Source organism: Heterocephalus glaber, unplaced genomic scaffold (assembly GCF_053883595.1).
Source record: "Heterocephalus glaber isolate CG9 unplaced genomic scaffold, H.glaber_assembly_v1.0 deba00001719, whole genome shotgun sequence".
Lineage (NCBI taxonomy): Eukaryota > Metazoa > Chordata > Mammalia > Rodentia > Bathyergidae > Heterocephalus > Heterocephalus glaber.
The window spans coordinates 6,216,600-6,241,867 of NW_028258432.1; the positions used below are offsets into that span (position 1 = coordinate 6,216,600).

Sequence of the window (25,268 nt, forward strand, 5' to 3'; positions counted from 1 at the left end):
TCCAGTGATATATGCATATTAGTGTTTATAGCAGCACAATTCATAACAGCTAAATCCCAGAAGCGGCTGTATACCCATCAACAGACAATTAGATAAAGAAACTGTGTGATCTATATGTAATGGAATAATGCTTGACTATAAAGAAGAACAAATTTGAGACATGTGTAGGAAAATGGATGCCCCTGGAAAATATAATATTGAGTGAAATAAATCAGACACACAAGCTTAAATATTTGTGTGGTATCTCTCATTTGCATAAGGCAAAGTACAAACTATGGAAAAAATACAGAAAGGATAGAAGGAAACAAGGGGATGGATCTCTTGCAGATAGGAAGAGGTTCAGGGAATCAAAGACAAGGGGAGAGGATGGGGAAATAGGTACAGGGAAGATAAGCCAGTAAAAGGGCCTATTAACCTCAATGAATGTGGTCATTATCAGCCATAAACATGAACTAAGATTAATAATATCAGCAAGTATGAAAAGAGGGAAAGGGGAATCAGAGGATGACAGAGGGAGGGAGGAAAGAAGGGGATTAAAATAAAAAGAGACAAGTTGTATTATGCACATACACCTACTCCCCAAGATGACTGTAAAATGCACGTACCATGAACATATACTCATAAATAAAAACTAAAGAAATAATGGAAACTCAGATGATTTAGGCAATAATCCAAAAATCCATATAAAATGGTTACAGTACTTTAACAGAATGCAAAATAATAAAGAAAACAAAATATAAAGAAAAATAAACAAATCAACCTGCACTTCTTTTTGAAAACCTTTGTGGCTGGTGTGAGGGAGGGAATAGAAAGGAGGGTCCCTGTGATTTTTGCTGCTACCGATGGAATCACTGCTCTCTATTGGCTCAGCGCAATCTTCACCTTTTTTGTGCAACTTTAACAAGGAACCTATCCGACCATACCAGCAATACTTACTTTTGTCTCCTTTTGAGGATTTTGCGGAAACGTGATGCTCCATTGCTGTTAAGCAGATTCATCGCTTGTACGGGCACACCCTTCTTATTTGCTTTTCTACAAAAGTTTGCACCACTTCTCACATTTTACACAGCTCCCTAACCTCATTGGAAGTGAGGGAGTCCTCTGCCTTTTTCCTCTCTTCCTCTGCAGACAAAATCACTATAGCCTGTTGCTGTGGGGAGACAATCACTCATATTCGGAGAGAGAGAGAGAGAGAGAGAAGAGAGAGAAAGAGACAGAGACGAAAGAGAGAGGGAGAGAGAGGAAGAGGGAGATGAGAGAGAGAGGGAGGAGGAGAGAGACAGAGATGGGGGAGCTAACTATTGGCTCACTTGTGATCCTCAGATATTTGGCATCATGTACTACTCGTATTGCAAGACATCACTTGATTTTTTTTGTGAGTTTGAAATATATTTATTAATCTGGAGATACACTTACGTTTAACCAGGAAAAAGACATAAAATGAATCAAAAAGTAGTAACCATCATATATTTGATGTATTTTCATCCATTTTTCTACATTTTTAAAACATAGTAAAAGAACTGTTATAAGTTTAAAATGCATGTTTATATGTTCATAAGAGAAACAAATCAATGTAAATATGATAGCTGTGTTGTAGGTCCAGGAGGTTAACAACGCAAACCACAGCTAACCATTTTATTGCTTCCACCAGTTCCTGAAACTCTATTAGCAATTCTTTAATGCCAACAACATTAAAACAAACAAATACAAACTTTTATTTCTCTTCTTTCTACCCTTTCTTCCTGAGTCATCCCAGGTCCTCTTCTTGGCATCTCTCTGTCAAAGATAAGAAGAATGGATGAGTAGAACAGAACAAACATTTCTCTCCCTTCCTCTCTTCTCCTTATATCCCTGAAAAGACACGGGTCACTGTCACTAGACAAAAGCTGATGACCCATGAGTATACAATTCTACTTGTCTGTGACAGTCCCACCGCTGTAGTTTCAGACAGATAAGATCAGAACTTTTACAGTAATTGCCTAATTTTGGAAAATGGGCAAAATATTACATTTGCTTTTGAAAACCATAATGTAAGACACTCTCGGTCCTTTGTTACAAATGCTAACTTTTAAAAAAATTTAGACATCACTTGTTTATCAAGTTAAAATTTATTAGAAATGTTTGCTTGTCTTGCAGAACACTTGTGGAATAAGTTACAATCCAAGGTTTTTCTGTATTTAAAAGCTTTTCCAATTCTCAGACATTTCTCCCTTGATATTTGAAAATTTATTTCTAGGTGAACGGTTACTGTGTGGCTACTTAGACTCTGAACTCTAAACTTTCTCTAAGAAAAAGAAATAATTGTGAAAATATTTGAGGAACTGTACCTTTACCAACGTTAGGGAGTAGTTAGTGTATTTGTGGAGAATTATATAAATGAAGACATGGGTGGAGAATGTTTGGCCCTATAGGCATTCTTTATGCTCAGTGTGGTCTTGACTGCTTTCCCAGTAAGCATCACACACAAGGAAATAAGAAGGTCCAAATAGATATACAGTACAAGATTAGGGATTTTTCTTTTTCTGTGATGGGACATGACAGCATGGTACACCAGGCAGCTCTTGTCTAAAATGATGTTAATCTGTCACTATTTAAATGAATTAGTGTTTTCTGGGAATGAGAGGTTTATAAGCCAATATACCAGTTGATGTTCAAGAGCACGTTGTTTTTATTTATCTATTTTTTGGGTAGTGGGGATGGAACTCAGGACCTTGTGCTTTCAAGGCAGGTGGCAGCACCACTGAGCTAAATCCCTGGCCCTAGCACATGTTATTTTTGAAGCCAAAAGTATTGAGAAACATTTTGAGGAGCACTGCTGTTGCTTCATTTTAGGTCAATGTCCATTCATTTATACACAGCATTTTTTATAATTCTATGTTCCAGGTAAATTTGATGACAGAGAGGGGAAGAGGTACAAAAAGGAAGAGGGACTTGAATTAACTTGTGGTATTTTGCTTACAAATGATACAATACCTATCTTTATCTCCTGGAAGTGGCTTGGGGGATTTAGTTCCCATTCCCCATTCATCTCTATACCATGAGTGAGAGCACAATGAATCTCCTTGCTAGCTAAGAGAATCTCTCCAAAATGGTGCCAAGACAGCTTCTGGAAGCCCCAAACTTACATGATCCTTATAGTTCATGACCCTCTGTTCTCAGGTGTTCCGCTCTGCCTCTGTAAAGCCCTCTAGTTGGTGATGCTTGTATCATCATGTGACAGATAAAGGTTTCAAGGGAGACTTACTGGTCAGCATGGCTCTCTGGGCCTCTCCTTGAATACAATAGGAGAATTGAGTGTGTGACATTATTGGCCTTTTCCCTGAAGTCACAGAGAGTAAAGAGAGAGCAGTTCAAAAAGATGAAAAAGCCACAAATTCCCCATAACTAGAGGGTGGATCAGAAACTTCAGAACTTAGTAAAATAGGAGTTTTTATTCATTTTGTATAGGACAGTGTAGGTGCTCAAAATTGTAATTGCCTCATTGGTCTTTGGTCAGAGGATGTGAAAGAAAAGACAGACGCTTGATTATATATAAAAAATTTATTTTTCACTTTCTGCTGCTATTATGACTAATGATAAATACTTCCCCCACCCCCACTTCTCCATTGAAAGACTTCTTTCAAGACGGAGGTAAGTAGAATTACTATGAATGTGACACTGGACAGACTGAAGAGTACTGGGGGGCCCTGAAATGATACTGGAAACCTCTGCAGTAGGCTCCATTCTCCTACTCAGTAGACAAAGCAGGCCTGAGAAAAAACCCTAAAAAACAGAACTGAGAGAGAGAAAGCAGGGCAGCAGGATAACCAATGCTGGTGCAGCCAACAAAGGCACTGGCCAGCCCAAGCCACTGATTTTTTCTGGTAATCAAATGGGGTAAAGGTGAGCTATGTCCAAGGGCAGAACTATGTGTGAGGATGCGCAGATGTGCGGTTTCTATGGAAATTAATGTAAGCAAGGCTCCTATTAGAAACGGAATAGACAAAATATATGATTGTAATTAGAACATTGTCCTTTTAGTTAGAACATTTTAGCTGTGGGAATGCAATTTGGGTGCATGTGGACTCCTAAAACAAGCCAATCGTGGGGTTAACTCTTTACGGCCTAACTTCTTACAGCATGCGTTGGGGCATAATCAATATTGTAGTCTTCCACAGATGAGAGCTCACATTCTGACTACGTAGCCGTCTCATCTCCATGGAGATGATTTAACTTCTCTAACCTGAGTTTTCTCATCCATAAGAGATGATATGTACTTATCTATTCGTATTGTCATGAAAATTAAAGGGGAAAATACCAGCTATTCATTTAGCTTACCTGACCCAGAGGAAGCTCTTAAAATGCTAGTTGTTATAATTATTATAAGACTAGCTCATGTGCTATAGACTAGTTCATTTGTCAGCAGGTTTCTGGGTTGGCTGTCAAATTCCCCAGTGTCTTGTGCCTGTATTGCATTTGTTAGAGAGATGTTTTGCTCTTGTTATGACATCGCTTCTGTTCCCCCCATTTGGCCTGGCAGCTGTGCTAGTCCACTTCTGTTGTCAATAACATATTACCACAGATTGGGTAAATTATAAAGAAAAGAGATTCACTGTGGTTTGAAAATGTGGTCCAGAGCCAAGGGGCTGCATCTGGTATATAGTCTTCTTGTGGGCAGACTCCCAAGGTGGCACGAGGGAATTGCATGATGAGAGACAGGGAGCATGCACTGTTTGCTCTGCTTTTGTCTCTCTTCTTATAAAGTGATCAGTATTCAACCCCAAAGGTCCCTTCTTTAAACACATAGCTGGATTAAGTCTTCACCTCTCAATAACTCACAATGGGGATTAAACTCCACTATGAGTTTGGGAGGAGGCAATGTTCAGACCATAGCAGCAACCAGCATTTTGTGGATACTCATCCTGTCTACAAGTTCAGGTGGTGTTCGATGGAAACAACTTTGGGCTGATGGACTCACTGTATTACTCCTACACTTCAATTAAGAAGATACTTTTCTTATTGTGTCGTAAAAAAATACTGAAGGATATGAAGAAGTATAAAGGAAATAAACATCACCATCTAGAGATTATTATTGCTAGCAATTCAGTACTGTATTTCTCTCTCTAGACATGGTTACAAGATATATGGTATGTAGTCTATTACAATTTGGGTCTTACATGTCCCCAGAAGCCATGTGTTGTGTAGGCTTGGTCCCTAAGGCAGCGGTCATCAGACATGGGGTCTTTGGGAGGTGACTGGATCATGAGGGCTCTGACATCATGAATGGATCAATCCATTCACGGATTCATAACTTAATGAGCTACTGTGATGTAGTGGAAACTGCAGCAGATAGGGCCTAGTGGCTTAAATAGGTAACAGGGGTTGGGAAGGGTTGTCCTGGAAGTGGATATTTTGTTTTCTGCCCTTTTACCTCCCTCTTGTCATTTTGCTTCCAGAGCAGCTTTCCTTGGCCACATGTTTCTGTCACAAATGACTGCCTCACCCTTGGGTCAAGCAACCATGAACTGAAACCATTCTTCTTGTAAGTTGAGTTTTTCTGATATTTTGTCATAGTGACAGAAAGCTAAAAAACACATACACATGTATTAATATAAATATTTATACAATTTACATATGTGTATTGAAAATTGGATCATGACATAGCTGTATCTTTTTCTGTATCCTTTCTTCATTAAATACTATAAATATATTCTCAATACACTAAATATTCTTCAAAATTTTGTATTCAAAGAGAATTAGGGTGTTTTGAGAAATAATTTTACCTTACTTGCTCATTCTTTTGTCATTAGGTTTGTTTTCTAGATATTTTACCATTATAAATACCATTCTGAATATCCTAGGACAAATACTTTAAAAATTCACTTCTTTCATTAGTATTTTAAAAAGTGAGATATAAAGTTAATGCATAGGTATGTATAGTTTTGATAGGTTTTTTTTGGTACTGGGGATCTAACTCAGGACCTTGCGCTTTCAAGGCAGGTGGTGGCACCACTGAGCTAAATCCCTAGCCCGAGTTTTGATAGTTTTAACAAACATATTCATCTGATATCATCTCTTTTATCAAAAAATAAAATCTTTCTATCATGGAAAGTTCCCTTGAGTCTCTTTCCAGTAAATCTACCAACCTGATCTTTAGAATTTATATTTGCCCTTTCTTAAATCTCACTTAAGTGGAATCAAACTATATATATCTTTTGTTTTACTTTTGCTCAGAATAATTTTGATGATGAAATGAATTTTGAGATTCTTCTATGTTGTTTGGTAATCTGTTCCTTTTTATTTCTGAGTTACATTCCATTATAGGAATAGACCATTGTTTATCTGCTTATTTATCTGTTGGTAGTATTTGGGTTGTTTCTAGTTTGGGACTATTATGAATATTGTTGCTGTTAGCATTATTTTAAAATATTTTTTAACAGACATATATGTTCATTTATTTTGGGTAAATAGCTAGAAGTGGAATTTCTCAGTTATAGGGCAAGTGTATATTTATGAGAAACTACAAGTTTTTAAGAATAGCTACAATAATGTACCTTTTCACCAGCAATATGTGAGTTCTGGTTGTTCAATGTTCTCTACAATATTTGAAGCTAATTTTTTTATTTTGACATTCTGGTGAGTGTGTGGTAGGATATTATTGTTTTAATTGCATATACTTAACAATTAGTGATTTCGAGCATTTTTTAATGTGCCTGTTGACCTTTCATATACCTTCATTTGTAATGTGTCTGTTCAAGTCTTTTGGCCTTTCCTTTAAAAAAGTTAGATTTGTCTTTTATGCATTGTGAGCATTTACCCTCAGTCTATGGCTTTCCTGTTAATTTTCTTGGTAATATGTTTTTTTAGTAGAAGTTTTATTTTTGATGATGATTAATTTATAAATGTTTTCCTTTATGGTTAATGTTTTCTATGTCCTTGCAGGAAATCTTTTCTCCATTGTTTTCTTCTGGAAGATTTGTACACTTAGTTTTTTACATTTAAGTTTTCAGTTCATTTTGAGTTAATTATCATGCTTGATTAAGGGTTCAAAGCTTTTTTATTTCCTTCATGGCTATCAAGCTGTAAAAGCATCATTTATTGAAAAGACAATCTGTTCCCTATTGCCTTAGGCCTTTGTCATACTCGTTAACTATGTGTTCTTGGGCCTACTTCTGGACTGTCAACCTATTTGCCTATTAATATGCCTATACCACCTGTTTTGATTAGTATTAGTCCAACAGAAACATTTGAAATCAAGTAATGTAAGTCTTTCTACTTCGTTCTCTGGGAGCCCAAATGCTTTGTTTTCAGTGTAAAAGCCTTGCACATCTTTCATTAATTTCTGTATAAGTATAATGATGATGGTGCCCTTATCAAAATTAAACTTGCTCCTTGCTAGTTCTGATAAATTCTATTTCCAAAAGTAGCTGCAACAATGTTTCCAACTCTTATACTCTTCTAGAATCAGGAGACAGAGTCTCTTTCCACCTGCCTTCGGCTGACTGGGCCTTTGAGACGGCTTTGATAATCAGGAGGTGGTGGAAGAGACACTGTGTGCTCCTCAAGGCCAGGTTAGGAAAGGTGACACAGCAGCAAATGACACTGTCTCTTGGGAATCCACCCTGCAACTCACCACCATGAAGTAGGAAGCCCAGGTAGGGAAGCCATGTGTGGGTATCCCAGTTGCCTGCCCCAACTACAGGCAGCTGCCAGCCAGCATTGAATGCCATATATGCATGTTGGTGAGTGAATGAAGTAATTAATGGGGACACGGTCTAGGATGATGGCCCTTTTTGTCTTTGGGAAGAGAAAGATTCACAATTCTAGTAAATATTTCCTCTATATGAAGTTTGAGACACTGCTTTCTAAAAAGTAATGTGTAAAAATAAGAATAATTCAGAGAGAATTTAGGTCATAGAAACAGATTTACAGAATGCTTAGTAAGAACTTCATAGAAGAATATTTTATTGAAATGAGCTTCCTTCTTGGATCTTTTGCCTAATACTGTCAAGGTTGATTTTTAGTTTGTTAGTCTATAAATAATAACAGCGAGAGAGGGGAGGTGTTCTATTAAAAAAGGATAAAAGGAAATTGGTCTGGAGGCACAGGGAAAAAATGGGTAAGGGATGGATATAAAAACACCTTCCACTGTGCCTGTACTGTGATGTTTCTTAAACTGGAGAAATGCTACATGGATTGCTATATGCTCACTTATATCTTTTAACATGCCACAGAAAATGTATGTAAGCATTTTCTTTTAAAATGTTTATATATAATACTTATACATAATATTTATTTATATATATGATGCAGATGCACACAAAAACATTTTTAAAAGAAATGGGGGCCAGGGTATAGTTCAATGGTAGAGCATGAATGGTCTAGCATGCCTTAGAGTCTTGGTACAATTTCCAGGACTTCAACGAAAATAAAGAAAAGAAATAGAACCTTTTTTTTTAGTACCGGGATCAAACTCAGGAGCGTGGTGCCACTGAGCTAAATGCCTGGCCTGAAATAGAACCTTTTTCACTTAGAAGAAAAAGGCTTAGATGACCTGAAGCTTTCGGATGTATGAGAGAACTTTTTGAGAAGGGCGATAACTGTTTTCTAGGGCCATGATGATTAAACAAGGAAGAATGGACTCAAATTCAAATAGAAGTTAAGAAGGTTATAGAAAGGACCTGTCGAGAGCCCAAGTTCTGGGACACTGGAACAGGCGGCCAAGAGAAGCTGATCCAGGTTCCTTCCTTGGAAGTCTCAGAGAAAAACAGTCACAGCTCCTGAGGGCTTGCATCCTCTCCTGGGAAACTGGTCTGTCCTGGCTGAAGGAACTGCTTACGGAGAGGGTCACACAGAACAGTGAAGGACAGAGAAGGCTGTTTCAGAGAAAGACAAGGAATTTCTCTTTGCCTGCACCCCATCTCTAGGGAGGAAAAGGGCTGCTCACGAGGCGTAGTTATGTTCCGTGATACTCGACAACCACCAGGGTGAGGTAGAGGCCGGTGGGTCCTACCTGGGACCTTCCCATTCTTCTTGATTTGGGAACACCTAGCATTATGCCTCTAAGAATTGCAGCAACTATCTTCTTGAGAAGTTCTTCCTTTTATAAGGCCAGAGATACAGTAAATTTCTCAGGCTCTCCCTATTGATCTGAATTTTATATTTGCTCTTCCTCCTTATGGGCTCCATCTTTGGTTCCTAGGCTGCTTCTGGGAGGGCAAAAAGGGTGCCTCTGGGTGATCCATACTGGCATTTGGATTCCAAGCCTAATAATAAATACTGGACATTGCTTGCTTTGGTCTTTTGTGTATACATTTTCCTTGAGCAACTGAAAGATAGGATTGAAGTCTGGATTCGATGGCCAACATCTGTCTATTCTCTTCAGTTTTCCAAGGGGCAGTCCGATTAGGGGAATAACCATGGCAATAACACAAGTTCAAAGGAAATATTCACCCTGCTCTTTGAAATCTATGCTGTGATCTTCAAGGTGTGCCAAGTGAACAACCTTAACATTGCTACAAAGTTGTCAGGCCAGTTTAGGTTATTGGGAGATAAACATATCCACAAGAAATGATCTTGTTTTGTGATAGGATTACACAAAATCAGGGTAGGATACTGGACCTATTTGTGGTGGTCTAGGCGAGTGTTCTACATTTAATATATTTTGGTTTTGTTTTTTTTTTTTTGTGGTACCAGGGATCAAACCCGGGTCCTTGCGCTTGTGAGGCAGGCAGCGGAACCACTGAGCTACATCCCCGGCCCCTTTTGCTTCTTTCTTGTAAAAAAAACAAAAACAAAACCTTTATTCTGTCTGTTCTTAGCTAGTTATGGACAAATATTTTTCTACTATTCTTAAAGTGTAAGGCTAGTAAACTTAAAAAAACATATTTTCCTTTCAAAATTCTGCTCAGTTCTCTAGGAGTTACAGGCAGAAAATGTACCAAACCATTAGTGACCCGTTCACGACAAAATCAAGACTAGGCTTAACCCCAGCTAAGATCCTCCTTAGCAGTGATGAAGACTCACTGAGGAAACATCTCTCACCTGGAACCTCAGCGTGCCACTTTAGAAATTTTCTTTTTTCTCACTTTTCTGCTAAAGATTAATTTCTTATCAGAGATATGTTTGTTGTTATTGTTGTTGTTGGTCGTGGTCCTGATTAGACGGGCCAAAATTTAGAGCAGTCTCTTGCCAGCCGGCAGTTGTCAACACAAGTTTCTCATCCCTCGTGGATTTTTCCTAAGAAAATCTCTGGCCCAGACAGAGGCCAGCCAGGAGCTGGCAGTGGTAGTGCATGCCTTGATTTCCCCAGCACTGCTTCTTTCTGCTGAATCAGTTCTCCTTGTCAGTCCCTCATGTTTACTTTATGGAAATGAAATTTAATGCTCACAGCAGTAAAGGCAGGTAAGGTTCCTCTGTTAATTTTTTTTATCCCTGAGGTCAGAATTTCATCAGATATGATAAAGATTTAGTTTCTCTCTCTCTCTCTCTCTCTCTCTCTCTCTCTCTCTCTCTCTGGAACTGTGCCCAGGACGGTCAAATACAGTTTAAACATTAACTAACAAGTAAAAGCAAACAAAAATACCTCGTGTGACCTTAGTCCACTCACCTTATCTATCAATGACTTGGATTCTGTGGAAGGAGGTGCGACTGTAGGTGTGGATGGGTGTGAATGTGTGTGGTGGCTGTGCTCGGGTGTTCCCTTAGTGTTCTGCAAGGTTTCTTAGGCGGCTGTAAGATGTCCCGGATAGAATTCTAGAAGGCTGTGCGGGTAGCGGGCAGGGGCTGCAGAACCAGGACTTCTGAGCTCCACGCGGCGCATCAGACACTGGAAATAGCTGCTCCGTGAGGAGCCTGCGGAGAGGGCCTCCAGGGGTGCACACGGATGAACAGAAACTAAGAAGGGAAGTCAGGAGGCCCGAACAGTCCCAAGGCCTGCAGTAGCGCCCTATGACAAGTTACAAGCAGGTAAACCAAACAGGTATTAGGCAAGCTCAGACCCCGAGCCACCCAGGCGCGCCGGTCTCCCGGAGAAGCCCCAATGCCCGAGCTAGTTCCCACCCCAGCAGCCCGCGCCGCCTTCCCCCACCTGGAAGCAGCTGCTCCCTCCCCGCCTCCCGGCCGCTCCTCCTCCCGGGGCCCCGCCGATCCCGGCCCAGCCCCCTCGCAGCCGGGCCGCGGGGCCGGCGCGGTCGTTCCGGGCGCTGCGGCAGTGGGCGCTGCGGCACTGACGGCGCAGCCTCGGGCTCCGGGCTCAGGCGCTCCGGGTCCCCGCCAGCCGCAGCGCCGCGCCGCGCCAGCGCGCCCATGGCCCTGGCGCCGCCGCCGCCGCTGCGCTCAGCCTCCACCGCTCTCCCCGGGCTGCCGAGCCCGAGACGCGGCTGCGATGCTGAAAAGTGCCAGCCTGGACAAGGCTCTTAAGATGTCCCTACCGCGACGGGCGAGGATCGGCTCGTCCGTGGGTGAGCGGGGAGGGGCGCGGCGGGGGTGGGCCGGTGGGGGCGGGGCGGGGGCCGCGGTTGGTGACACCGCCCCGCCCAGCTCGCTCCCCTCCCTAGAACGTCAGCTCTGTCTGCGCCTGGGGCTGGGCCCACTCCACCTGCCAGGCCTAGAGACCCGAGGCCCGGGTGAGGGGGTGGTGAGTGTCAGAGACCCCCTCTGGCCGTGGTGCAGGGGTGTGTGTGTGTGTGTGTGTGTGCGCGCGCGCGCGCGCCCACGCGCGCGAAAGCCCATGCACCCCTGCTAGAGAACACCGAGCGTGGTTCCCAAGCTGAAACCCTAGCTGCGGAGGGCATTGCAGGTTGGTGCAGGGAACGTCTCGCCTCCTCTCTGGCGAGGGCTTAGCCAGGAGCGGCATTTTCTGCAGAGCTTTGGGAGCCAGAGGGTCCCTCGAGTGTTTCTTACCACCTGGGGCCCAGAAGCTAGCTCACCGTGCGGCATGGAGGACACACACACACACACACACACACACACACACACGCACACACAGCCTGGGTTAGAAGCCTTTGTTATGTTATGTAACAAATTTGGAAACCGGGGTTCTGTGGAGCTGAATCTTCCGTGGTGATAAAACGCGGTGGGTTACCTGGACTGGTAGTTAATGCGGCATTGGAAGAGGACCTTGCCAAGGACTTAGTCTTAGCTCTGCAGGGCTCTCTGCAAGTGTGTGGATACACCTTTGACATGAAGAGGGTTTGGGGCTGGGGTTTGAAGCTGGAGTCACTTGTCATCTTTGTGTTTTTGTTTGGAGGTAATTGGCGTATTAAAAAATAATTGAATTTTGCATTTCAGTAGTTGAGTAATGTGACAGGGAACCAAGCTCTTTAGGTAATTTTGACCAATATTGGTTAAATACGAGTCACGACGCCTGCACCTTCCTGTTGAGGACTGTCCTTTCCTAAAAGGATCACCAAGCTCAAGGCCAACATTAAAATTTAGGGGGCAAGAAGGACTCTGGGAGGGACAGCAGAAATCTGGGGGAGAGTGCTAAGGTGCCAGCAGAGGAAGGGCATCTCCTGTTTTCCAAGTGGAGCCAAGGGTGTCTGCTCTGCTTTGAATGTGGGACTTGTAAAGGAGGAGCTCCAGGGAGGTTCTAAGGTCACTGAGAAACTGAGAGAATGCATCACTCATAGGATGGGGAGACTTGCAGAGGACCAGGGTTTTCAGGGAGCAGCATGAGGAGATTGATTGGTTTTTACCAGGTCGAATCTGAGGTGCCCTCTAGAGAACCCCATGGAAACCTTCAGTGCAGAGCTGGGTTCATGAACCTAGAGTTCAGGGGAGTGTTCAAGGCCAGAGGTCCAAATCCAAGGGTCGAGGCAGGATAGCCCCTAGAAGGGTCCAACCTGCACGTGCCAGGGCCCTACTATCGGGAGAGCATCTTTTAATGCTCTGCAGTTACTGCCTTCACGACTTCTGAACAAGGACCCACAACTTAGTTTTGTATTTGGCTCTAAAAATTACATAACCAATCCCACTATCAGGGCACATAGATGTTGCCTAGAAAAGAGGGATCTGAGGGCATTCTGGACATTCTAGTATTTCACAATTGGGGGGATTAGAGGTGACACAACGGGCCTGAAAGGATGGTCAGTCCAGACATGGCAGACTGGGAGAGAGGTACATGGAATTCTAGCCAGTAAGACAGGAATGCTGCCCAGCGCCCAAGAAAGACGAGGCCTGGGCACTGGTCCTTGATTTAGCCATATGGAGGGCATATGACCTTCAAAGAGCTGCTGTCATGTCATTGTGGGGACTAATGTCTGACAGAATAGGTGCCAGACAGAAGAAGAGGACAGGAACTGGCAACAGCAAATCCAGAAGACTCCTTAGGGTCAATTTTCCAGAAAAGGGAAGAAGAAGCAGATGGAGTTGTAGCTGGAGGAGGATGTGAGTTCAAGACAGCGTGTTTTAAGACTGATCTTATGGTGGAGTCGTGTGACAGCTTGGAAGCTAGAGTCAGGGTTTTATAGGCAGCAGAAGTCTGGGAACAACAATGAGGAGTAGGGTCCTCAAAGCAGAACAATAAAGACCAGAAGGTCCAGCAGTGTTCAAAGAGATGCGGGCCTGGGGTCTTGTTGATGACTAGTGCAAGTTCCAGAAGACAATGTGAGAGATTTTATGAGATGCAGGACTATTTAGGGGATTTACACAATATATGGACAGAGGGAAGGCCCAGGTAATGTGGGCTCTAGGAGTGACTCAGGGTAAATCCAGGTAAAAGGCCTAGATTCATGTGTTCCCATAAAAATATTAAAGTCATTATTCTCTTTTTTAAATTTTTTAAAAATTTTATTTTATTGGTACATTTTAGGTATACAATATAATGACATTCATCATTGGAAATTTACACCTCCACATAATCTCTCTTGGTTCTTATTTTTCCCCCTTCCCCTGCCCTCCCGTTAGCCCCTCCATCCCTCCCTATTTAAAAAGACTTTGTTTCCATTTTTTCATTTTCTCATATTAATTCCATTCCCTTCTTTCCTTTCCCCTACTCCTCCCACTTCCCCTTCCCCTTTGTCCCTTTTCTTCCTATTTCACATTATCTATTATACCTTTTAGTCCTTATTTACACTTTCAGTTTCTCACACCAGAGAAACTATTTGGTATTTACACATGTGTGTCCTATTTATTTCACTTAAGAGTATCACCTCAATGTGGATCCATTGAGCAATAAATGTCTCTAATTTCTCATTCTTTATGGCTGAGTAGTACTCCATTTTATTTACAAACCACATTTTCTTTATCCAGTCTCCAGTTGATGGGCATTTGGGCTGCTTCCAAGTTTTAGCTATTACAAACTGTACTGCTATGAACATGGATGCACATATATCACTGTAGTATGATTCTTTTAATTCTTTGGGGAAGATACCCAGCAGGGGAATAGCTGAGTCAAATGGGACTTCCAGTTGTAGTTCTTTGAGGTATCTCCATACTGACTTCCACAGTGGTTGCACCAGTCTGCACTCCCACCAGCAGTGGAGCAGGGTTCCTCTTTCCCCACAGCCCCGCCAGCATTTGTTATTGGTTGATTTCATGATAGCAGCCATTCTTTCTTGAGTGAGGTGGAATCTCAGTGTTGTTTTTATTTGCATCTCTCCAATGAAAGATTTTTTTCAATGAAGTTTGATGCTTGTCACTTTGTACAAACTAGCACTGCAAGAATTACAAATTACAGTCCTTTTTTAAGATTAGGTACTGATCATAATAATATTTAGTAAGGCCATTCTTGATTATTATTTTTCATTATTTTTGATGCCTATCTTAATTCTATCCCAACCCCTTTTCAGTGTCTTCCCTGTCCTCTTAATTTTTTTTTTTAAATTTTGAGACAGAATCTTGCTAAGTTGCCTACACTGGGCTTGAATTTAGGATTCTCCTGGCTCAGCTCCCAGAATGCTGGGCTTACAGGGTGTGCCAAAGTGTCCAACTAATCCTATCTTTTTTTTTTGTTACTGGGGATCGAACTCAGGACTTTCCACTTGCCAGGCAAGTGCTGTGTCACTTAGCCACATCCTCCACCCTCCAACTAATCCTATCTTAACCTCCTATATTCTATCTTAATTCTATTATACTTTTGTCAGTTCTACTTCTCCCCAAAGATTTATCTTGTGCCTCTGTGTCTCTGTTTACCAAATGATGAGAATCCAAAGGCTGGTAAGAGAGGTCCTTCTCATGTGGAGCTTATAATCTGTCCACAGTGGACCTTTCAGTCTAGTAAGAGAGACAAAATGAGAATGGAGCCATTGATTTCACAGGTATAGATTAACACCTTCTCTGTGCCAGGCACTGTTTGGTGTGCTGGAGATGGAGGAGGGACAAAACCGTGTGGTCTTGTGGACCTCATGGTCCGGGGGTGGATCATGAAGTATGTGGAGAGAGCTCTCAGTTCTCCAACCTTGAGTTTACACTCCCAGGCAGAGAATGTGGACAAATAGGGATGTTAAGCAGGTGCATGTGCCCACAGGGGTGCAGGGAGTGGGTAGAGGAGACAGAAAGGAAACTCCCCAGCTGTTTTCCAGGGACTTCCAGGGCTTCAGCTCTGTCTGAGGTGGAAGCTTCCTCACTGTCTTATTGTAAGAGTCTAGATTTGGCTAAATAAAAGATCAGTAATAAAGAGCAGAAAAAAAGTGCATAGATCAAATATAGAACCTGGATGACTTCATACGTTTCAAAAGCTGTACTTGTGGTTCTGTTCTAAATCCCAAACCCAGTCCCTCCATCTCTCCTGAAGTCCTGGTAGTTAAAGATGTTTCTGTTCTTTTAATGAGCCCCTGTGCAGACCTAGTTTTTCCAACACCCTGCCAGAAGTTTTCAGGAGAAGTAGAGCAGCTGTAAACTCGAGAAGCTCTGCTGTTAGAATGTAAGTGTTGGAAGATAAGCCAGAGATGGCTTATCTTTCATTCTTTCATTTCACCCTTGAAAAAACAATTCAGAGAAATTCTTTGCTTGCTTGTTAATTTCCAATAGGACCAGCTAATTCCCAAGTCCTTTTTACCATCTGCAGCCAGCCTAGTTCAACATCATATCTCAACTGAACGAAACAAGTCCATTCATTCCATATTGTTACCTCTTCTTGACATACATGAGTCTACACTCACCTGCTTCCATTTTTTGTATTATACAGTTGGTATTCAATAAATGACAGTTTGACTGAAGTCTGTCCTGGGTCATTTTCAGACTTGGTCTAAAGATTTAGGTTATGCATGAAAGTTGCGGAGAGGCAGTATATGTGAGGGCTAAAACACCAGAGAGAATTGAATCCAAATTTTGACACTGTCATTTACTACATATATGACATTAGAAAGATTCCATGGTGGCTGTAGTGGTCCATGCTTATAATCCCAGCACTGCAGGAGGCTGAGGCAGGAGGATCACAAATTCAAGTCCTACCTGGGCAACTTAGGGAGACCATGTCTCAAAATTAAAAAATAGAAGGGGTAGGCATGTATTTCAGTGGTAGAGCATCCTGGGGTCTGATCCTCAGTACCCCCACCAAAGTTTTGTTTACTTCTGTTAGAGATGAAAATAAAAGGTTTGCACTTGATGAGGTGGTTGTATGTGCATGATGTGCCTAGAAGTGCATGCTGTAATTATCTGATACATGGTCAAGCTTATATAGTCAGTATGTTATTATTTCTCGTGCTGCCCATCATCATTCAAGGCAGACTCCTCCACCCACCTAGATATTTATCCTGCATAATAGCAGAAAAGGCAAAAACTAGTTGCCATTGTCTTCCCCTCTAGGAGATGACCGAACAGAGGCATGATGGGAGGATTTAACTGTTCTGATAGCATCATTATTTGGGCATATGTGATTGCAGAAGTTAACAATCACCAGCCACTCTGATTTCAGCATCTTCCTCCTCCAGTGTCTCTGAAGGTCATACCTTTCATTGACAATAGTCTTTCTTGTGCCAGAGGTGGCTAATATGCACCTCAGATGATTCCTTCAGTTGTTCAATAATTGACTTTACTTTTACAATGGAAGCTTTATCTCACAGAGGTGCCCCTAGATAAACAGATTAAACTAAAATTATAATTATTCTCTAAAAAGTTTTCAAACATTTATGCTAGGATGTGTATACAGTGCCTCTGAGGATGGTCTCTGTCTCACTTTGTGGCTCTTTACATTTACTAAATATAACCTGTGGTCGATACCACAGTGATACAAGACATTATTTACATCATTTTAGGCCAGAAAAAGTGCTCAGAGCAAATGTTAACAACCATTAAGAAAGGCCAAAAATAAAAGTGACTTCATGTCCATGTCTTATAGTTGCTCCTTACCATTGTTAAAGAAGACACAAAACAGAATCCATTCAAGGCCAGGAGAGAGCCCTTCTGGGGACAGAGCAGGACTGAAGTGGGGGAAAAGGAATATCATACCCACCAGGCTCCCAAGTCTGCTTGCTCAGATGTGTCCTAAGAGTGCATGTGAGCCTGGACAGGGCAGTGTGTACCTATAGTCTCAGCTACTCCAGAGGCTGAGGCAGGAGATTCACTTGAGCTCAGGAGTTCGAGGCCAGCCAGGGCAATATAGCGACTTTTCTCAGAAAAAGAAAGTGCACATGTGATGTTCATTAAGCAGCTGTGCTGGTGGAGAACTCACCGTGTGGACATATTACCATATGCACACACATGTGTGTCCTGATCATGTGCCTGACTGTTGCTCTGCAGCTCATCTCTTATTCACCTCCCTGCCATTCTGTAAGAACCATAATTTGTTATCTTGTCATATTTCATCCTAAAAAATGGGACCTCATCCCCATTAATTTTGATTCAGAGATTTTGCATTTGGAAGTAAATTTTCCATTCTGGGGAATCTTATGCCAGTTTCATATATTTCAGAGAAGTATTTGAGTGCTACTTTCCCCCTTTCTATCTCTGGAGATACTGTACTAGCCAGACACAGCAGTGCGGATCCCAGGATTACTGTAAATATTTTAAGCACATTACTGAACCTGATTATGTGGGAAACTGGGGTAAGCAAACTACCCCATGAAGTGAGCATTTCTCTAATCTGACATTTGGGAGCTCATTGCAGACCCCAGGTTCAAAGACAGTTACTGTTTTCATGGTCATGACACCTTAATAATGGAGCAGTGCATTGGTATTCAAAGGAGAGGACAGTGGATTGCCTACTGATATATTCCGTTAGTGCAGCCATCGCATCAGGCGTTTTAGCTATTTTTAGCTATATAATGATTATCCTTATTTAAGACTCTTCAATTTTCTTTTTCCTTAAACTTTGAGGAAACATAACTTTGATTTTAAAACTACACGATTTTTTTTTCTGTTACTGGGAATTTCACTTAGGGCGTTTGCACTGAGCTGCATGCAACATCCCCAATCCTTTTAATTTTCTTTTCTTTTTTTTGTTTTTTCACTTGGAGACAGGGTCTCACTAAGTTGCCCAGGCTTGGCTAGAGCTTGAACTCCTCCTACTTCAGCCTCCCAGGGTGCTGAGATTATAGGAACAGGCCACCATACCCATCTTATAAATACATAATGTATTGCCTTTAAATCTTCACAGCAGTAGTTACTGAATATGTTGTGAACAAATTAGGCTATCATCTCTCCTCTGGAATCTCAGGAGACCTGCTCAGCTTATTGCTAAGTGTTTAAGACAGTGTGTCACTTCTGTGGAGAAAATAATAAAAATACACTTTCTGGGTCTATTTCACCTTGCCTTTTCTGGATGCTTGGGGATACATTGTTTTTTCAACTGTGTGTAACTCTTCCACTATCCAATTTTCTGCTGTTACAGTTTGGGTAGATTTTCTAGAAGGAAGGATCCCAATGTGGGCAGGCCACTGAGAAGGGTCCTCCTGTAAGAACAAATCAGGCTACTGCCGAACACAAGTGATAAGGAAGATTACATGAAGTGTGGAATTAGGGCCTGTCATAATACTCCAGGTGAAAAATGATGAGGATTGAACAAGGGCTGTACTGTACCAGGGAAAAGAGTGTGATTTTGCAAAACCACGGTTTGGAAGCAACACACCATAGAAATGGAAACTAAGGAGGTGAGTGATGAGGGAGGAGCTTTTCTTGACCATGGACAAATAGAAAGTGATATTTGTACTTTACTTGCCTAATATTTGTCTTTCAGAGAGCCTGAGATACTTTGTACAGAGTAAGCAGTGCTATATAGAGCCAGAGATAATCAAAGTTGAAGATACTTTCCAGGTCTGTACATCCAGTGTACATCCAAGCCACATCCACATGTGGCTTGAGCAGTGGCGAGTCAGAACAGAGTTGCGCTGTTCCTGTGAAATGCACACTGCTTCTCCAGGACTTAGAACAAAAAGGGAACTTAAAGTTTATTTAGCCTAATGTTTTATGCTTGCTACTTATTGAAGTAATTATATTTTGCATATTTTAAGTTAAATAAAATGCCTTATTAAAATAATTATCTGAATTTCTTTTTAGTTTTTCTACTGTGGCTACTAGAAAATCTTAAGTTGTGATGTGTAGCTTGCATTCTACTTATGTAGAAGAAATATATTACAGATTGTCTAAGTTGTATATGTGGCTTGCATCATATTTATGTTGGAGAAATATATTATAGATCATGTAGAGCAAACATGTTTAATTGATTTTTCATGGGATTGTGTACTTTGAGAAATAAAATGATCTGAGAATCAACACTCCCATTTTTAGGTGGGGAACCAAAAGCCTTAAAAGGATAAGTTATAGGCACTTGCCTGATGTACCGAGGATAGAGACAAATTGTAAGAAACTAGAGCCTGTATTCTTTAACTCCTTCAACATTCTTTTTAGGGTTATTTTGTCTTCCTCTTATCTCATATGATTATATCCTTTGGGTATGATCTAAGATACTCACCTTAAATTAATTTTGAAGATGAACTAGGCCACAGTGCTGTGAAATTATATTCTATTTATCTGAACCTAATCTCTAATAAACTCTAGTTGTTTCTGTGTTTGACTGTTGTCTGATATCATTGGCCATATTTGTGGAAAAGATCTTCAAATACTAGGTACTCTCCGTTTATGACTGCAGTGACTTTTGTCTGCATGTTGCACAGTCTTAGGGAGAGTAGCGACAACTATTCATGGTCAGCCACAAACCTCCTTAAGACCAGTGGGCAACTCAGCAGCAGGTTTTTTTTTCTCGGAGTCATTAATTTGAGTTAAGCTGGGTTCGTTTTGGGGAATACACTTTAAAATGTCTCTGTCTTCTTGCATATCTCCTCATTAATGTACTACTTTCTCAATAAGTGTGTCAGAAAAACAGGAAGCAGGTGTACTCAGATTTTTTTTCCTTATAAAGCCACCTGGTTTCAGTTATTTCATTATAGTGACACAAAATGGGCTAATACAATATTCAAACAGTATTGGGCTCTAGGTAGATCTGAGTCTTGCTGAGAAAACGAAGGTAGGTTTTATTATCAGAATAAATGGTAGACTTTCATTTTTAACTGTTCAGGATTTTGAGTGTATAGGAGTTTCTTTTAAACTGCACTCATACAGGCTGATACTAAGTACAGTGATGGGAACCAAGATGCTTGTGTAATTATTAGTAATGTGTGACGTTGTATCTACAGAGTATGATTACTATGGTTTCTCTTATAATCAGGAAGTCTATATAACAAAGACCTATGCTGTTGTCTGTGATGTGTTTCAGTGGAAATCTTGGCTTTTGAAGATGGGAATAGAGTACAAGTGAAGGTACCCAGCATGGGTGAGCTATCCCATAGTCCTATATGCACCATCAAGGCTTTAATGCAGGATGACATGCTGATAAATTACCACCTACTAAAGGACATTTGATTGCTTCCAGTTTAGGGGAGTTATGAATAAAGTTGCTGCAAGCACTTGTGTGCAGGTTTTTGTGGGGACATAATTTTAAATTCTTTTGAGTAAATACCAAGGAGTGCAATTGTGGACCATATGGTAAGATTCGGTTTAGTTTTTTTTTTTCTTTCTTTTTTTTTTTTTGTTCTTAAGTTTTTATTTAAAACAGATGAAAACACATATTCACACTACATTTGTACATACAAGTTGACTATCTCTTATCTTAAATTCTTGGGACGAGAAGTGTTTCAGATTTTCGTTTGAAATCCACTTAATCTGCAAAGAGGATGGCGACTCCTGTGTCGGTTTAGTTTTATAAGAGATTGTCAGACTGTTTCCCGAAGCGACTGTACCATTTTGCTTTCCCATTGGCAATGATGAGAGTTTTCTTTGCCCCACAGCCTCATCAGCACTTGCCATCATTTTGGATTTTTGCCATTCAGTAGGTGTGTAGTGGTGCCTTGTTACTTTAATTTGCAATTCCTTGATGAAATATGATGTTGAGCATTGTTTGTGCTTGATCATCATGTGTATATCTTCCTTGATGAAACATCTATTCAGATTGTTTGCCCAATTTTGGGGTTGTTTTCTTATTGTTGAATTTTAAGAGCTCTTTATATATTTAGAATTCAAATCCTTTATCACAGATGAGTTTTCTGAATATTTTCTCCCAGTCTGTGATTTTTCTTCATTCTCACTTACTAGTGACTTTTGTTGAATAGATGTTTTTTAATTGTAGCAAAATTCAGCTTATCAATATTTTCTTTCATGGATTATGCTCTTAGTGTTTCAAGTTTTCTTCAATAGTATTTTTTCTTAGCTTTTTGAAAGTTATACATGTATGCTTATTCTTCTACATGATATCCTGAATTATGAATGTACATACTTATTTTTGCCCCTAATGATAGCTAGAGTCAATTAGTGTAGATATCCTTTCCACTGCATAGTGACCTCTCAAACAAAAAGAAGACCTAAACTTTAACATGATTTTATTTCCTGCCCTCTCCCTACTCTGCTTAACTGTCTATCTTGTCATTGTTACCTCAATTGATTCTAGAAAGGAACTAATTTTCTCCCAGTAGACAGATATTTATGAATTTCTGTGCTTACCAGTGTTTGGTGTGTTTCATTTCTTTGAGTGAGCAGATCCCTAGGGGTCTTTCAGTGAGCATCTGTAAGTGGTAAATGGTTTGACTCTTTGTGTTCCTAAAAATGTTTTCATAATGTCTGCAATTAAGCGGGAGTTTTGCTAAATATGGAACTTTAGACTCTAAATCCCTTTCCTTCAGCACTTTACATATATATTTCGTTACCTTTCTCTTAGATTTGCTGATAATCTGATTATTCTTCCTTTGACACTAAGCTATTTTTCATTTTGATTAGTTTTTAATGCTACAGTCTCTTTTGATGTTGTAAAATTCCCACATAATGGTCTAAGTATTTTTTCTGCTTAGCACTGGAAAGCCCTTTCAATCTGAGAATTGTGCCTCTCCTTCTCTTCCAGGGAACTCTGAAGTCTCGCATCTTCAATCTGCCTGAGTGCTCTCTATTCTCTGTTCAGCTTTAGAATGGGACTGCTCTCTCTACTTCTGTCTCTCCCTCAGTTTTCTTAATTTCCCTTTCATAGCCTTCAACTCCTTATACCCCATTTTGGACAGATTGCTTGGCTTTATCTATTTGTTCAGTAATTCATTCTTTAGCTTTGATTTATTTATTATCTTTCTCTCTAGTTATTATTACCAATTCAGTTTTTATTTCAACAGTTAAATTTTATTATTTGAAAGAGCTTTATTTGATTCTTTTTTCAGATGAGATCAGGCATGTTCAGGGTGGTATGGTTGTAGACATTGATTTGTTTTTCGTAACTGTCTAGTTTTGCCTTATGCATTGATGACTTGCTCATTTCTTGGAGGATATGAATTAGTTATTTTAAAAGTTTTTCTGATTGCTTTAGCATTTGAGTGTGAATTCTATTCTGATTCTTCCTTTCCATGGTGTTTGTGTACCTTCTAGAACTTTTTATTTCTTTTCAGTTAAAAATTCTGGAAAGGGGAAGCTACAGGGAGGGACAATGGACAATGCCTTTAGTGAGTGCAGGAATGGGTGGGATGTGCTACTCCGTTTTTGCCACTTTACTGTAGCTGGGACAAAATACTCATACCCACAACTTAAAGGAAGCAAGGTTTATTTATTTTTTTGAGAGGTTTATTTTGGCTTTCAGTTTCAGCTCATGGTCGCTGGCTTTAAGGCAGACACAGCATGGCAGAGGAAAGCTGTTCACCTTGTGGCAGCTAGGAAGCAGAGAGAGTAGAGAGAGGCTGAGGTTAAGAATACAGCCTTCCACTTTACATCCCCAATGACCCCCGCCAACCAGGTCCCACCTCCTAACAACACAGTCAGCTACTAACTCATCAGTGAATTACTCCTCTAATGAGTGTAGCTCCTCATAATCTAGCCATCCTCCATATACAGTATGTCCCTGACTTATGAATGAGTTCTGTTCCAGTAGAATGTTCATAAGTTGGATTTGTTCATAAGTCCAACAAAGTGAGTCTTGTACACCTTGGATACAATTACAATGTAAAGCAGTAAAAACAAACACACACAAAAATACTGTAAGTAAACTATTTTTACTTTTACATACATCTATCATCTTTTTGCCTTCCAATCTCTTAGTTTTACTTTCGTTTCCATAGTTATTGCTTTACACTTCCTAGCAGTCCCCTGTACATCACCACTGCTTTTCCACTTGCTTCTAGATATCCTGGGCTCTGAGTGTACTCAGAGCCACTGTACTGCTGTACATTATTGCACTTTACAGTTAGCACACACCAGTACAACTGTAAAAAGGTCTATCAGACATGTGAGCTACTTCCATGATTTGTTTGTGTCTACAAATGTTCATAATGTGAGGTGTGCTCATATCTGTGAAAGTTTACAACTCGAATGTCCATAAGTTGGGGACTTTCTATAAATGAGACTTTTGAGGGGGTTAGATCTAAATCATAACATTCTGCCCCATACCTCTCAAAGACTTATGTCCATCTCAATATGCAAAATATATTTAGTCCATTTCCAAGAGTCACCAAAGTCTAAACGGTTCCAGCATTGCCAAAAAAATCCAAGCCCAAAAGTCTCCTCTGAGACCCAAGGCAAACTCTTAGCTGTGTCTCCCTATAAAAATCAAAGAGAAAGTTAGATGCTTCTGACATACAATGACACAGAGTAAACATTCCCATTCCAAAAAGGAGAAATAGAAGGATAGAAAGGAAGTGGGACCAAAGCAAGAGCAAAACCCAAGAGGGCAAACATTAAATCCTGTAGCAACTGGGGCAGTTTATGGTGAAATGTGAACTCAAAAGGGACCATATCAGTCTTACAAGGAGTTTATTTTACTCTTTCTTTTGTTTAGATGCATATTTAATGTTTAAATGCATGTAAATGTTAAATAAATAATTTGGAGGGGAAGTCAAACAGACTATGCTATTTAAAAAATTTTAGGCTGTAATTTAGCTAGATTCAGTACTTTCTTTAGGCAAGGTTCTTACCCAGATGACTCCAGGTAAAATAACTTTTGAGTTTGACACTGACAGTTACTTAGGTGTTCTTAAGGTAGTTCTGTAATTCTCTCAGCCTCACTTTCCATGTATTAAATATGGCTGTAATAACTTGCTTCATGGAATTATTGAGAGACTTAAGATAACATGTATAAAGCACTTAACATTACCTGAAACTTAGTAAGTGATACTTATCATTTTAAAATCAATTATTAAAGCAACAACTATTAATATGATATAATTATTTCCAGAATAATATACTAGGGATAGACAGACAGTAACCTCTTCCATTTATTTTGTCTGTAACTAGATTACTAACATCTCTCCATATCTTGAGATCTATGTGGATACAATGTTTTTGGGAAGTTTAATGATCACCATAGTAGGTGCACATATGCAAACACATGGGAGAATTTACCTCTTCCTGAGAAAGAAAACCAGTGTTCTAGGTGATTATGGTGCATTGTTAGTTAGAGGAACCCAGTTGTTATGCAGAGTCCTGTTTACCAGCCTCTCTGCTCTCATCCTGGTCACTAGAATGAATATGGAAGCAGGCTGAGTTGATCCCCATTGGTCTTGCATTTCAGCAAAACTATGCTAAACTGTGTGGTGGGTTGCACAGGAATAGAGATAGATCTCTGGAATTGAGTTTCATATCCTGTACTTAGTAGAGATGAAAGATAAGACCACCACATTAATGCCAGGTCCTCAAACAATTTACTACTGTCATTTTTTTCTGCCTGTACTTCCCCACAGAACACATGATTGAGAGACCCTTTGCCTTCTTGGCTGATCTTGTAAATACAGGAATCAAATAATCTCTGTCTCTCTGGAATGTTGTGGGCATATTTTTCCCACTCTTTAGTCTTTGGAAACAAAGAGAACAGGCTTATTCCGTGCTTAGACTAG

General features: G+C 40.4%; 1 protein-coding gene and 1 long non-coding RNA gene across 12 annotated transcripts in view; one reads left to right on the top strand and one right to left on the bottom strand.

Moving 5' to 3' along the window:
- Positions 1 to 1,404: 1,404 nt before the first annotated feature.
- LOC110343911 (uncharacterized) lies at positions 1,405 to 11,457 on the bottom strand. The gene is made up of 4 exons (XR_015446602.1): positions 11,412 to 11,457; positions 10,589 to 10,927; positions 3,126 to 3,271; positions 1,405 to 1,776 (listed from the first exon to the last, which is right to left on the bottom strand). It is a non-coding gene; the product is annotated as an uncharacterized LOC110343911 (long non-coding RNA).
- Atp8a2 (ATPase phospholipid transporting 8A2) overlaps positions 10,807 to 25,268 on the top strand; it is a 641,036-nt gene continuing 626,574 nt past the window's right edge. For 4 of the 11 annotated variants that reach the window (XR_015446599.1, XR_015446600.1, XR_015446601.1 and 1 more), the window contains exon 1: positions 11,223 to 11,441. Coding sequence is in view for 6 of the 11 variants with exons in the window: in XM_087199396.1 (XP_087055522.1) it covers positions 11,366 to 11,441 (76 nt within the window). In the remaining 5 variants the exon portion in view is untranslated. Of the gene's footprint in view, positions 10,948 to 11,221; positions 11,442 to 25,268 lie in introns of those variants that run through there. The other 7 variants (XM_087199393.1, XM_087199395.1, XM_087199394.1 and 4 more) reach the window with 5 other exon arrangements.